Source organism: Syngnathoides biaculeatus, chromosome 2 (genome assembly GCF_019802595.1).
Source record: "Syngnathoides biaculeatus isolate LvHL_M chromosome 2, ASM1980259v1, whole genome shotgun sequence".
Classification (NCBI taxonomy): Eukaryota; Metazoa; Chordata; class Actinopteri; order Syngnathiformes; family Syngnathidae; genus Syngnathoides; species Syngnathoides biaculeatus.
The window spans coordinates 12,184,888-12,198,397 of NC_084641.1; the positions used below are offsets into that span (position 1 = coordinate 12,184,888).

General features: G+C 41.3%; 1 protein-coding gene across 9 annotated transcripts in view; it reads left to right on the forward strand.

Annotated features, from left to right (window-relative positions):
- Positions 1-2,096: 2,096 nt before the first annotated feature.
- kif1b (kinesin family member 1B) overlaps positions 2,097-13,510 on the forward strand; it is a 67,800-nt gene continuing 56,386 nt past the window's right edge. For 2 of the 9 annotated variants that reach the window (XR_009797008.1, XM_061833984.1), the window contains exons 1-2: positions 2,098-2,392; positions 3,965-4,121. Coding sequence is in view for 8 of the 9 variants with exons in the window: in XM_061833984.1 (XP_061689968.1) it covers positions 4,016-4,121 (106 nt within the window). In the remaining variant the exon portion in view is untranslated. Of the gene's footprint in view, positions 2,393-3,964; positions 4,122-13,510 lie in introns of all 9 variants that reach the window. The other 7 variants (XM_061833985.1, XM_061833986.1, XM_061834004.1 and 4 more) reach the window with 6 other exon arrangements.

A 13,510-nucleotide genomic window follows, 5' to 3' on the forward strand; every position in this document is an offset into this window, starting at 1 on the left:
ACTGTACAGGAAATTCTCTTCATTACAACTGTTTTGGGAAGCTAGGATTTTGAACTGAAATAAATGATAATGCACATTATTCCAAATCTTGTGATTGTTTTACCCTCTTCATCATGGAATGAAGTAAAAGTAAAAGTGCTGTAGTAGTATAACTTATTAAAATCCAAAGTATTTTGTTAACACACACGCAGCTAGCAACCATGTCTAATCTTAATAATTTGTATTGGACTGACAGGGTTAATGTCCAAAGGGCAGTGTGCAAAATCTCAAAGAAAAACACCGCTTGGACGGTCAGCCTTTTCATTAAAAGCAATAACAGAGTACAATAAACACCCAGCTGTACTCAAATCCTCCACAGATCTGATCCCTGACCCAAAGAGAGGCCTCAACCCTTTTTTTGACTCACAATTCCCTCAGATTTGGAAACGATGTTTCTCATCCCAACTACTTCACACTCAACTGCAGAATGGGACGAAAACAATCTGCAAAAAGCGGGGGAAGCAATACAGAGGCCGCCAAATTACCCTTTCAAACCTTTCTCTGCACCTAGGAATGCTGTGCATAACGGTTATGAACAAAATCCGTGACAAAGGGCAGTCTTGCCAGAGTCCAACCCTCACTGGAAAAAAAAATCCAACTGACTGTTGGCAATGCAGACCACACTGACACCTTATTGTACAGGGAAAGAAGAAGCAGTATTAGGGCATCCAGTACCTCTTACCTATGGTCAGGAGCTGTGTGTTGTGACCAAAATGATAACTTTGTGAATACAAACTGCCTCAATGAGTGTCCTTCCTGGATGTTCGGGCTCCCCCTGAGAGAAACTTTGAGAAGTTTGGTCACCCGAGAGTGGTTCAGAAAAGAGCCACTGCTTCTCTGCATTACGCAGATCTAGGCGATGTGGCTGGGCCATCTGATTAGGATGCGAGGTGTTGTGAAAACGTCCACCAGGAAAACGCAACAGGGACGACTATGGACACACTTGAGAGAAGGTCTCCCGGCTGGCCTGGGAACGCCTTGAGATCCCCGAGATGAGCTAGATGAAATGGTTGAGGTATGGGTCATCTGGCTTTCTTTTCCTTAGTTTACTGCCCCTGCCACATGATTCCTGGATAAATAGGATAAAATTAATGAATGGATGGATGCTTCCTCCATTGTTTAAATAATTTTTGGCAGTTATTGATAAATATGTCTTCACATAGACCATTATTTAACTGGCGAACAATTTGAAAAAAAATCTTAGATTATCATGATGATTAAAAATAAAATTGGCATGCTTATTCCAAAATTTCTGTCAGTTTTTGTTTCTAGCATATCAAGTGCTAGCAAAATTCAACTCATTAGCTGCAGTAAGACCTGCCAGCTAATTGCCAATGAACTCATCTACAGCTACGTGGCAATTTGTTTTTGCAGTCACAACTGAGACAGTGTGTGCAGCTCCTAATATGTCAATACTATGAAGATATGCATACAGAAAGCTAACATAGTAGGAATTAAGGCTTTTGGCCATGGGCATTCCATTGTAAATTCTATTTTGGTTTATGGAGTTTTTTTGTTTCAAAGCGAGTAACTATTTCAACTTAGTCTTTTATTTACATACATGTATTTTTCCTTTTTTTTTTTTTTTAAGAAAACGAGTTCCTATCGTTCAAAAACTTGATGTGATGGAGTTTTGGATGTGCACCCACAAATTAGTTAAAAACAACTGTAAACAAAAATTGTGTTCCTCAATTTTGCTAATGATTGGTAATATTTAAACTAGTAGCACTTCCTATTAATCACGACCTTAGTAGTACAGTAGTATCTCTGTTTCAAAGATGTTGGTGATCCCCACTGGCGTGTGTAATTTGAGCACGCTCGGTGGACGGAGCCCTTTTCGGTGGTTCTGGATGTTGCGGAGCCTGCCGTGCGGGGAGCGGTGGAAAGAAGAAATCCTGCAGTGTAGCGTCATTGGAGAGAGAAAAAAAAAAAACTTCTCACGCCCTTGCATGTTTTAAGTTGTCTATTGGCTCTTTTGACCATTAGTCACCCACATCTATTGGCTCACTGGCCAAACGAGCTGTCACTCAGCGTTCGCGAGGGAGTTGACGTAATCTGGGTAAATCAAGGCAGTTTATCAATTCTCTCCGCTCGGCTGCAGATAGACGCCCGTCTTGAAACCTTCACGATAAAACAAGCCTCGGAAAGGAGTTCTTGGTCACGATTCGAGGTCCAGCCGGCGGGGGACACCACGAGAATGGGCATTTTTCACGAGAGGCGACTTGACGACAGTTTCCTCGCTTGCACATTGTGATACAAAAACAACACGTTTGACGTCCGCTAGCTTCATCGTTAGATAAATAATCGCCGCTGCCCTATGGTGTTGGAGCTTTTGGAGTGACAGACTTTGAAGGTGAGTAAGTACAGTGAAGTTCTTCATTTAAATCCCCGAGTGACAACATCAACCCTGGTGGGTATTACACAGTAATACCAGACATTTGTTCGTGAGTTAGCTGGGGAGCATTAGCATGCCTTAGCTAGTCACCAGACGGGTGGGAATATGGATGGATGCAGGGTGTCTACAGACCGTTACAATGTCCTGTTTCTTTTGCCCCTCTTAAAACGAAAATCCTTGCTTTGTACAACCTGTTAATTGCTAACAAATGCAGTGGAAGTGGTTGACTTTCTAGATATTTCCGCCGGCGGATGAGAGTCGTGCCATATGTGCTAAAGCCACAGGCGTTAACGATGGGCTGATCAAAAGTACCGAAATAATACCAGGAAAATAAAAAAAAAAAAGGTCTTCTGGCGTTTACATGCAGTGTCATTTACTTCCGTCACTTGTGTGGGGTTCATCGGGGACAATGCGTCCGTGCTATGCTGCTAAAAAAGCCCCCGGCTGCATCCTGTCGCACTGTTCCACAACATAGAGCAGCTTGGCCACGTCTTGTTTTATGGTCCGATCACCTTTCTTTTCAAGACAGTTCGAAAATGTGTTGGATGCAGGAGCGAGGCCTGGCCCTATGTACCATCGGAGGGCCAAAATGGGATGGATAGAATTTCATGGGCGTATGCTTCAACAAGTATGGCTGACTTGCAAGCTTGTGGAAAATCAAGAGATGTGTGACGCCAAGACTTTGCCAAGTTGTCTTCTGATGGTTAAGGCTTGCTATTTGGAATAGGCTTTTGGTAAAAGCTCATGCAACACACTTGTAAATTTTCTTTTCACTTTCCAGGGAATGCTAGGATTAGGGACAGACATTGATCTCACGACAAATGTTATAAGCTTCTCTATAGTACTCATAATTTCAATTGAGTAGCGCAGAACCCAGGCTAAACATACTGTCAGTCCCCCCCAGACGTACAAGGTTTTTTGTCTCTTAGTCAATGCAGTATGTATGATGTCCACATACTTCCTTGACACCAAGTAGTAATACCCTATGTGCTAGGATTTTTCATCCTACAGCGTTACAAAAAGACGATCAAGCGTGAATGTGTGAATAGTACACCGTGAATAGGCGGGGGTGCACTGTGTAGCGAGTGACTTTTTATTTTTACTTCCACACTTACTGTCTTACATTTGGCAACTGATCAGCTGTTGACTTCCAACAGTCCCAGTAGCGCTTTTCACTTTCACTCTGCATCATCTTTTGAAGTTTACCGGACTGCTCTCTCTGACAAGAACCCCACAAGGAGCCTGGTCTGCCCGTTAGACTTAATCTGCCAAAATGGCCGGCTATTAGCTAAAGGCCAACACTAGCTACTCTGCTAGCACGGGCCCTTGAGAAGGAGCCAGGGTTTTTGGTGTGGAATCTGAGGGAATAAAGAGAGTACAAAAATACATGGTGTAAACAGGTGTGTTTTTCAGCTAGAAAGGATGCTGTTACAAGGCCTCATAGACTTTGGTTAGCCATTTTTGTTGACTGTTGTGGTTGTCTTAGCATGCCTTTGGGTATTTAATGTGAACATGCTCTTCATCCTATAGGAGGGAGGGCACACAGCACTCTTCACTAGGAGACCAGCCAGCACTCCAAACATGTCTGGGGCGTCAGTAAAAGTCGCTGTTCGAGTTCGTCCCTTCAACTCCAGGGAGATGAGCAAGGATTCGAAATGTATCATTCAGATGCAAGGCAACTCTACGAGTAAGTAATGATTACAGCACACATGTCTGCTCAGCATCAAATTTACACACACATGTAGACTTGCATGCACACGCACACACACACACACACACACACACACACACACACACACACTATAAAATCCTCTATTGAAGGATAAGATGCAATGACATTTGTTTTGATATGTCAAGAGTATTTGTTGGTTTAGAATTGCAACGGCAGGCTGAATCCAATATTCTCACTGGCTGTGGGTAACCCAAGAGGCGTTGTTTCTGCACCCTTGCACTGTTTCGTTGCCATCTGGGCCTTTTACCAGTGAATAGTGCAACAGTTGGGGACAAGCAGGCCTGAAGAGAATAAATAAAAAGGCTTACTGGGTGAAATTCCATTTCCTCCTCTTCTGAAGGAGCCTGCATGCCTGAGGGCTCTGTGTGTGGCAAATGCTGACTTGGGTTGTAGCAGGACACCCAGGGGACACAGCCCAGCCCGACTACACCCCTTGATTCATCAGACTTTATCACCACGGTGTGGGTTTTTTGTTTTTTAAAAAGATGCAGTATGTGAGTGGCTCTGTACTTTTTCTAGGCTTTACACGATCAGGATTTTTGCAGCTGATCACCAATCAGCAAATTAAAGAAAAAAAAAAAAGATAACTAATGACCGAACCAATCAGGAGATGGAGTATTGGAGGTCTATTTAAATGACTTGTTCCTTTACTGTATATAGTTGTGTAGTTAATTGCTCCCAAAACCACATTTTCAATATATAATTATTTTTTTTCATCTATTTACATTATGCCAGTGAGGCATAGTGACAGACAGAACAAATGGATGGTCTTCTGTTAAATGAAATGAAGTACATACAATAATTGAGATATCCACTTTTTGCAACATTTTTGTTTGTTGGTGCATCGAGATAGTTTTCAATTGTAAAATATGTGCCTTGGTTCCATAAAGGTTGGAAATCTTTCCCTCTAGTACAGGGGTGTTAAACATTGTAGTTAGGGTTTCACTCAAAGGGCCATTATGACTGGGAAACCATCAAAATATTTAATCCCTTCATCATACTTGCACACAAAATTTATGAACTAGTTTTAGAATCGGAACTCAAAGGGAATGTGTTTTTCAACCATTGTTCATGTTTGGTAACACAAAAAGACGTCTCAAAGACAACACCTCAAGGTTATCATTTATGATATAAGACAATTTGAAATTTTGGTGCAGATTTTCACAAGAATCACAGTAGTTGACACAGATGATTTGCCTCTGTGGGCCACATAAAATCATTTGGCGGGCCGGATCTGGGCCCTGGGCGTTGAGTTTGACACCTGTGCTCTAATAAGATCACGTGTTCTAATCACTCACTGACGTTACAAGATGGCAGAAATAATGGCTGCTAACTTGTTGTAATGAAATTATTGTAATTAAAATACTTGACAAAAAACAAAACTTTAGAGCATGATTTGAGAAAGTTCCTGCATGTTCACTTACAAGCTTTAGTGCTAGCACTACCTTGCTAGGTGACACAATGTTTTATTGCCTTCTCGCAAGCTATATCTGTTGAAAAATACTTGAACATACCTCAAGCAATCCTTATACGAACGTCCTCCTCCAAACACCGCTGACTACCAACACATTTTCCCCATTTTCTTCATTATTGTTGTCGTTGCCATGCTGTCGAGTGTATCTGGTCATGTTTGAGTTGACAAGATGAAGTCCAGTGATTGTAAAAAAAACAGGACGTGGTGGTATCGGAACATAAAATTTTATTGCAATTGTCTGACAGTGCAATTGTGGAAGCTCAAATTTGATTTTTAGTCTGAGCCAGGTATTAAGTGTTGTCTGTTCCACACCGCCAATATGTTTTTATAAAATAATTTTATTGGTGGTCAGTTCTTTTACATCAGTATGTCAAAAGACACATGCAATAAAATGCCAATTATCAGTCAATAGATCAAGCTGATCAGATGAGTGTAAAGTCTACTTTTTATCATTTATGACTAATGTCATAACCTTTTAATTGGTATTGTAGTGCTCAATGATTAGCCAAACTTCCTATGTCCAGGGCTTTACCAGTTTACCAAATGAACACTTGTATTTGCCTGTAAATGTCGCAACAAGATAAAGTTATGCAAAATGTTAATGGGTTTCACTTAATGGGATATTTTTTTTCCATCAAGTACATTATAGTGAAACCTCTGAGGATGAACACAAGCCAAGATTTATTAATTTGTTAGGTTTCAAAGCATGTTTCCATGTTGGAACTAGAAATAGAAGAATTACCTACATTGTAATGAATATGCATGCATTCTCTGCATTTTACCCATCACAGTGAAGACACATACTTGTTAGTGGAACACAGGGGCAACTTAAGCACCTGGGTAGCAGTTCATGGTGTCAATGTCTTGATCAAGGACACCACAGCAGGTTGGCGAATGGTCCAGTCGAGGTCTTAAACTGAGGTCCCCAGAGTGGGAGGCGATGATTTCAACTATTCGGGCATGGCTGCCCAAAACATGTCAGCACACTCCACACAAGCATATGCCTGTAAAAGACAGGTGTGTTCTATGATGAGTCACAACCCTAACATTTGTATTAACTGTATATATTTTTTAAGTCAAGTGTTCTCATACACTACCTCTTACGTATTGCTCTTCTGGAGAAATTTGGGAATACAGATTCCTCTTTAAAAGACGGGCCAAATGTGTTATCGCTTAGTTGATACAATGTTTTAATTCCATTGGGAAAAAAATGAAAATAAAAGCACAATCAGTAGTAAGAGACCAGAATGGGTCTTATAGTCTTGTGATTGAATGTAATGTGGTTTTTGAGAGTGTGAGTCATCAGGATCTGCGTGGTGCCAGCTTCCACTTAAATCATCCTTCCTGTTCCATCTGAGATATGAGCTCAAGTCTATCTCAAATAAACATTCAATCTCGCGGTAACACCAGACGATTCTTCCTACTGTGAATTTGTTCTGTGAGTCGTATCAAACTCATTAGACTAAGCCTAGACGAATCCACCCAAGTTTCCCAAAACAGTAAAGGATGACTTGCTTTATCCCTCTGCCAAAGAAAGCTCTATGTGAAATCCCAAATGCTTGAACTTCATGTTGTTGGATTTTCATTATTCCAAAGTCGCTTGGAAAGTGTTGTGTGTGTGGTCTTTACCTGAACAACAAAGGAATATGCAGCATTTTTGGGGCTGGGTAAACCTTGCATTGTCCTTTCCTCATCGTCCTAGAGCACGGGCAGATTGCAGAACGGAAAGGGGCGCTGGCAGGCGGCCACACTCTCACTTCATTGGGATTTCATTGCTGGTGGTATGCCGAGAATGCTGTCTTATTAGAATGCTGAAAGGCTGAACGTAGCGAATAACTCACGCGCGGACACCACACACATACATGCTGTCAAGACTTGATATACTTTGATTATGTAGTTAGTAAACCCAACTGGCCTGCATACATACTTTGAACATTTTCATCATGTTTTTCTAGATGATTTTTAAAAATGCCATCAGGGATCATGACTGCTAGCAAGGCAATTAATGGCTTGGCATTTTATGAAGCAGTACATCACTAAGCAAGACATGATAACTTAGTGGGACTGTGGATTGACATTTAACAACATTTGACAACTATGGGGGAAAATTAACATTTGACTGATAATTAGTTACTCTTGAAACATTTTTTTGGCATGGAAAAAAACATCTATTAATGTTCTGACTACTGTGGTGATGCTGCTTGATGTTAAATTGAGCAGAATAATAATGAGGAGAGGTTTTTGGAAATGTACCTAAAATTCCCAAAACTGGTATCGTCTTGTACTTCTTTAGATGGAAAAACAAATTCAGATATCCCTTATCATCTTAAGCCTTTATTAATTTGCTCAAAAACAAAGCAAGCATCCACATAATTGAAAAATGTATTATTGTTACCGCAATTCATACTCAGAATACTATCTAAGACACAGACCTCTAGATGATTTTTGCATTCTGCTCTGCCTTGTTGTACTCCGAGAGCCAAGGCTGCACGGCATGAAAATAATATTTGATTTTTCAAGCCTCGACAAGCTTGACAGATATGGCCTGTTATAATTGAGTTTATTGGTAATTGTGTAAGTGTTAGGTAGATATGCAGATGAAATTTTAACACTCCCCTTATTATTGTCTGTTTCAAGGGCGGATTGTGGGATAGGATACGTCGTCTCCGTCTTTCTGCTTCAGTCATTTGCTCCCCATGCGTGGAGGGTTGTCAAATATCGAGTGCTAGCAAAATTGATTATTCATTGTGCAGGGAATGTGTGCAAGGCCTCTGAAGGCAGGCAGGCTGCAAACTATCAAAAGCCTCTATAGAATGGAGACCATCCATCCATCCATTTTCTTCTCCGCTTATCCTCACGAGGGTCGCGGGGAGTGCTGGAGCCTATCCCAGTTGTTATGGGGCAGGAGGCGGTGTACACCCTGAACTGCTTGCCAGCCAATCGCAGAGAATGGAGACCTAATCTGACAAAACATTACACAGTTTATTTAGCAGGTCAGTGATACACTAACAAAGTGAAAGTTGTTCTCCTCGTATGTACGTATAAAGCACCGATAATAATGAAATCAAACTCAGAGAAGATACTTCTCCCTCACTTATCTTTGAAGATACAACTTTGTGTTTGTTGATATTGTCCACATTTAGTTGTACGTGCAGTCTTCCGCAAGCCTTAATCCATCGTAGACACTTCGCTGACGGTGCTTTGGGCTTTGGAAAATGAATCAACTGGGCCGTTTGTCACCCCTAGCAGGGTAGCTTTCATCAAAATTGCACGCATCTGAGGATCATTTTCTTCGTAACATTAACTTTTCCAAGCGCACGCTACTGACAACCAGGATTGCTTGTGGGACAACATGGCGACAGGGGCGTGTCAAGGGAGGGTTTAAGACAATGCGGCTATCTGATTGGCTATTATTGTACGAGTGACTGACAGGTCGGAAAGGTCCATTGGCATGCAGACCCATCTTATATTAGGGGTCTGATGTGGTTTCCACATTTGCCACTTTGTAGTTATGTAACTCATCCTATGTTCCTGGTTATGAGCCACCTTGCTTGTATGGATGGCCAATAAATACAAATGCTTTAGGAAAAGACCCCAGCATCGGTCAATATTTTATCATTAGGTGTGTGTTACATAATACCACCTGATAAGATGATATGACACTAATTGACAAACTGAAGGCAACGTAACGATTAAAATGTCACTCATCAGCTCTAATTCAGATGAGGGTTCTCTCTGAACTCTCTACTTTGGGTGTTGACTTTACAAAATCTGGTTGTGTTTACTTCACCCGATCATGCTACTCTTGGTCAGGATCTTTCTTTGGGAGGCCACTACAACTATGATGCTGCTGAACCTTCTGCAGACAGGTCTGATTGACCTGATCAGGAGCAGTAATCCATAGGTTTGCCTCGGGAAGCCACGCCCTGCCACCATAATCCCAATAACCCTTTTCGGTGTCCGCTGTGGTGTCACATTCCTCATTGCTTCATGCTGGGATGGACTTGACCAACACATGTGCCCACGTGCACCACTTGCAGAGCAGCTTGACATTTCAGACTGACCTCCTAATGAGGGAGTGGGAGGGGAGACTGCAGGCAGATGTCTGTGTCTGTTATCAGTGCATGCTGTGTGTGTCACAAGTCTCTTGAGGCACTTGCATAACTCCATGCTGTGGACTCCCCCTCAATATGACTCTTATTTTACTTCAATAGTTTCATAAAGAAATTTAATTGAAGACTGTTGGTTCTGCATGTTTTTGCTCCAAATTGAAGTTTGTGCTTCCATTTTCTATACAGCTCCATTTTCCACAATAAGGATCACCAATGAGTCTCAATTGACTTTGAGCATGCTAATTGTTTGGCTAGGAAATCAATTAGCATGTCCTCAAAGAGACCCTCCAGCATTTGTTTTGTTCAGTGCGCGAGAATTGATGTGAGTTCTGTCCTGGCTGAGAAGAACATTGCTGTGCTGGCACAACATCCCTGTTCACCTGACCTGGTTCCATGTGATATTTTTCCTCATTCCCAAGCTTAAGAAGGTCAGCAATTGGACCAGTTTTGAAAATATGGGTGACATTTACATGGTTGTGATGAGTGATTTGCAAAAAGGAGTGGTAGGAAATGCTGGGAAAGTGTGTTTGATGCCAAGGTTATAACTTTGAACATGAACATTTTTGTGTAGTTGAAATATATCTTATTCTCCAACAATTGTCCAAATTTTCTGAGACACCTTGCTATTTTCTCACTGCAGTGGTTAAAATATATATTTTTTTGGTTCTAAATAGAAAAAAAGCAGTCACTAAAGTTGCTCATTAATGAACGTGACTATTCAGTGTGACCTCTGCCGTAGTGCGACTGGGTGGTATCTTTAGATTAAAACATCTCTCGTCAACAGTAAATGAGTATCCTTGTATCTGAATTTACAATTGTGTAATTAAATTGAGAAAAAATACTTTTTTGTAGACGGTACTATCAAAAGTTAAAGATACTGAATCTCTGTTGAATGTGGAGCTTGAACCACGTTCTTAGTTGTCTTGTTTCAAGAGTCCAAACAGTTCTTCTCTTATGTTTGAGAACGCTGGGGCCGTTGCTACATTTTGTTCACCTCATTGGTGTTGTGCTAACTGTCGGTATGAGCCTGTGATTGCTTTTGAAGGGATACTGAGTCGGAGCTGCCTTGTGAGTGGGGGAGGGGAGCTGTGGACGCAGTCACATTCGCAGAGGCGGTGAAAGTAATGCACAAGCTTTATTCACATGCAGGGGAGCATGACGCGGCATTGCCGTTTGTCTCGCAGCTTGCTTTAAAACCACTGCAAGTGTGCTTTTTTTTTTACATTTAAACTAAAAGGATGAAGATAGTGACTCTGATTCTGTGATACTTCAAATCTGCCAATCAGATTGCTGAATGCCGAGGGGTTTCAAGGAATTGCTTGTGAAATGTTGAGAGATTAAGACGAGGTAGTCCTTGGGAGATCTCATAAAGTCCACTAATGCTATCTTCCTTTTACGCAATCAGTATGGTCAGTATTTTTTTTTTTTTTTTTTTTTGCAGAATTAAACTTTTAAAAAACAAGGCTGAATGCACAAATGTGTATTTTTCTGAACAATTTTCTCTTTGAATGACTCCAGACTAATGACCAACCTTTTACTATAAATACTGTACGTCTAACAAGGTGGAACAACGCAATGCTCAATGAATCTGTTTAAATACTATCTGCTTGGACTGCGCGATTGTATGATCAAAGAGCATGATAAATACTGTATCTCATCTATCTCATTCATCAGCTTTGTGCGTATTCTCACAATCTAATAGGGAGAGAACTTGTGCGACACCCATTTCCTGCTCTACATCTGGTTGCAAATTGTGAGGAAACATTTATTTGAACATAATTAACACTTGTGTTCACCACTGCATTTGGGCAGAAGCACGTTTTCATCTACGTTGTTCTTCGTTCATTTTCACAACTTTCTTCTTCCTGGTCGGCAGACTGTAGGCATTTAAGCTGGGATTTTTTTTTTCTTTTTTAATTTGAATGATTCCTGTAGAAGTGGCATGTGTGGTGAATCACTGGTTAGAGTATCTGCCTCACTGTTCTGATGAACAGGGTTCAAATCTCGGCTCTGCTTGTGTGGAGTTTGCATGTTCTCCCAGTCCCTGCGTGGGTTTTCTCCAAGCATTCTCGTTTCCTCTCACATCCTGAAAGCATGCATTAATCAGTCTTAATTGCCCTTAGGTGTGTTTGTGAGTGTGGATTGTTTTGTTGGGTCCTGCACATGGATGGATTCCTGGAGAACTAGCATGTTACTCCCGGTTCCAATTGGTTTGTGATTCTTGATGTGCAACTGTAGTTACACTATACCAGCATGCCACTGACTCACCTTTTGCAAGGCCAGGGTTTACCTTTCTGCACATTGAACTGAACGTTGTTTCACTGAGGCGAGTTTCTTCCAAAAGACAGCTATTGGTCTGTTCAACCCCTCCTCTACTACCTTCACTTTGTTTTTCTTCTGAGTTTGGTTAAAGTAGCTGGGGTTTTTCCCATATTCAAGAATCTGAGTTTGTTTTGGTAGTGTTTGTGTCCAAACTAACTGCTCTTTTTCCAGACTGTTAATTTCGGCTTTGTCCCAGAATCTGATTGTTGAATAGTGCAACTCCACAATTTTACAGTCCAGGCACAGTGAGCTGTGTGGTCATGATGCTCATTCTGTAATACTAGTGAATAAATTGTCAAAGAGCTTTGCAGAATGTCATGTTTAAAAACTTTAATTAATATGACTGTAGAGGTGATCCTTAACCTTTGCTGAAGTTTAGAGTTCTCTGTGATAATGCAGTGGGAGGGGGTACGCCCTCTTTTATGGCCCAAGAGCTACTTTTCAAGCAGCCAGCCTCTTGAAAATCTACTGACGGGATCGGGGTGCTGTGTGTCATCGCTGCAATGTGTGAGGGGTGCGCATCACAGTGACTGCTGTTGAGAAAGCAAGAGACAGATGGGAAGGTATAGGAAGCCAGTTTGCCAGAACCCGCCTTTATGAGCACATTCGCAGTGACATGTCAGAATGGGCCGGGATTGGTCAAACCACATGTCAAGCAATCTACACCGCGATCGACGTATTGGCCACACCTGAATCAAGCTACGATGGATGATAGGGTGACGTCTTAACCACCTCGGCGATTGACTGGTTGATCGCGATTGCCGCATTGGGCACCCGTGTGCTGTGGTATATCCAGCAGATAACTGCAAAGGAACACACACATTCTTGTCCACCTGTCCAGAATATGTATAAAATGTGCTTGTCTACGGATGTTAGTGTGAGGATTTTTTTTCCCCCACATAGATCACTGTGTTACACATTTGTTCACTATGTCACTGTGTTTACGTAAAGCCTGGAAACATTTAAAGCAAGATTCAGGGTCCCTGAGTTGCAGCAAGCTGAGGAAATCCAGGTCATTGCCTTTTAAAATGGATGCCTATTGTTAGCAGTGAATCCAAGAGTGTCTGCGTTTAGTTCCCACGTCTATACTGAACAATACGATTTTCACTTGGACTCATATCATCTAAAATATGGGACACAATTTAGTCATGATTCTAGGTGAAAATTTAAATTAGCCGATTAACATAAGTGTGATGTCACAAGTTTTTTTTTGTCATCACAGTCATCTTTGTTGTGTTGGGCAAAATATTCATTGATTGACATGAGGCAATTCAATGAAGAAAACCAGTTAATACCTAGTGTCCATAGATTCTGCCACTTCAGTGACATTGCCTCCTTCCACAAGCCATTCGTGAGAATTAAACTTTGAAAAATATCTTCTCATGTAGAACCTGGTACTCTCATTTGTATTGTCAGTTCCTAAATATCTACTGCAT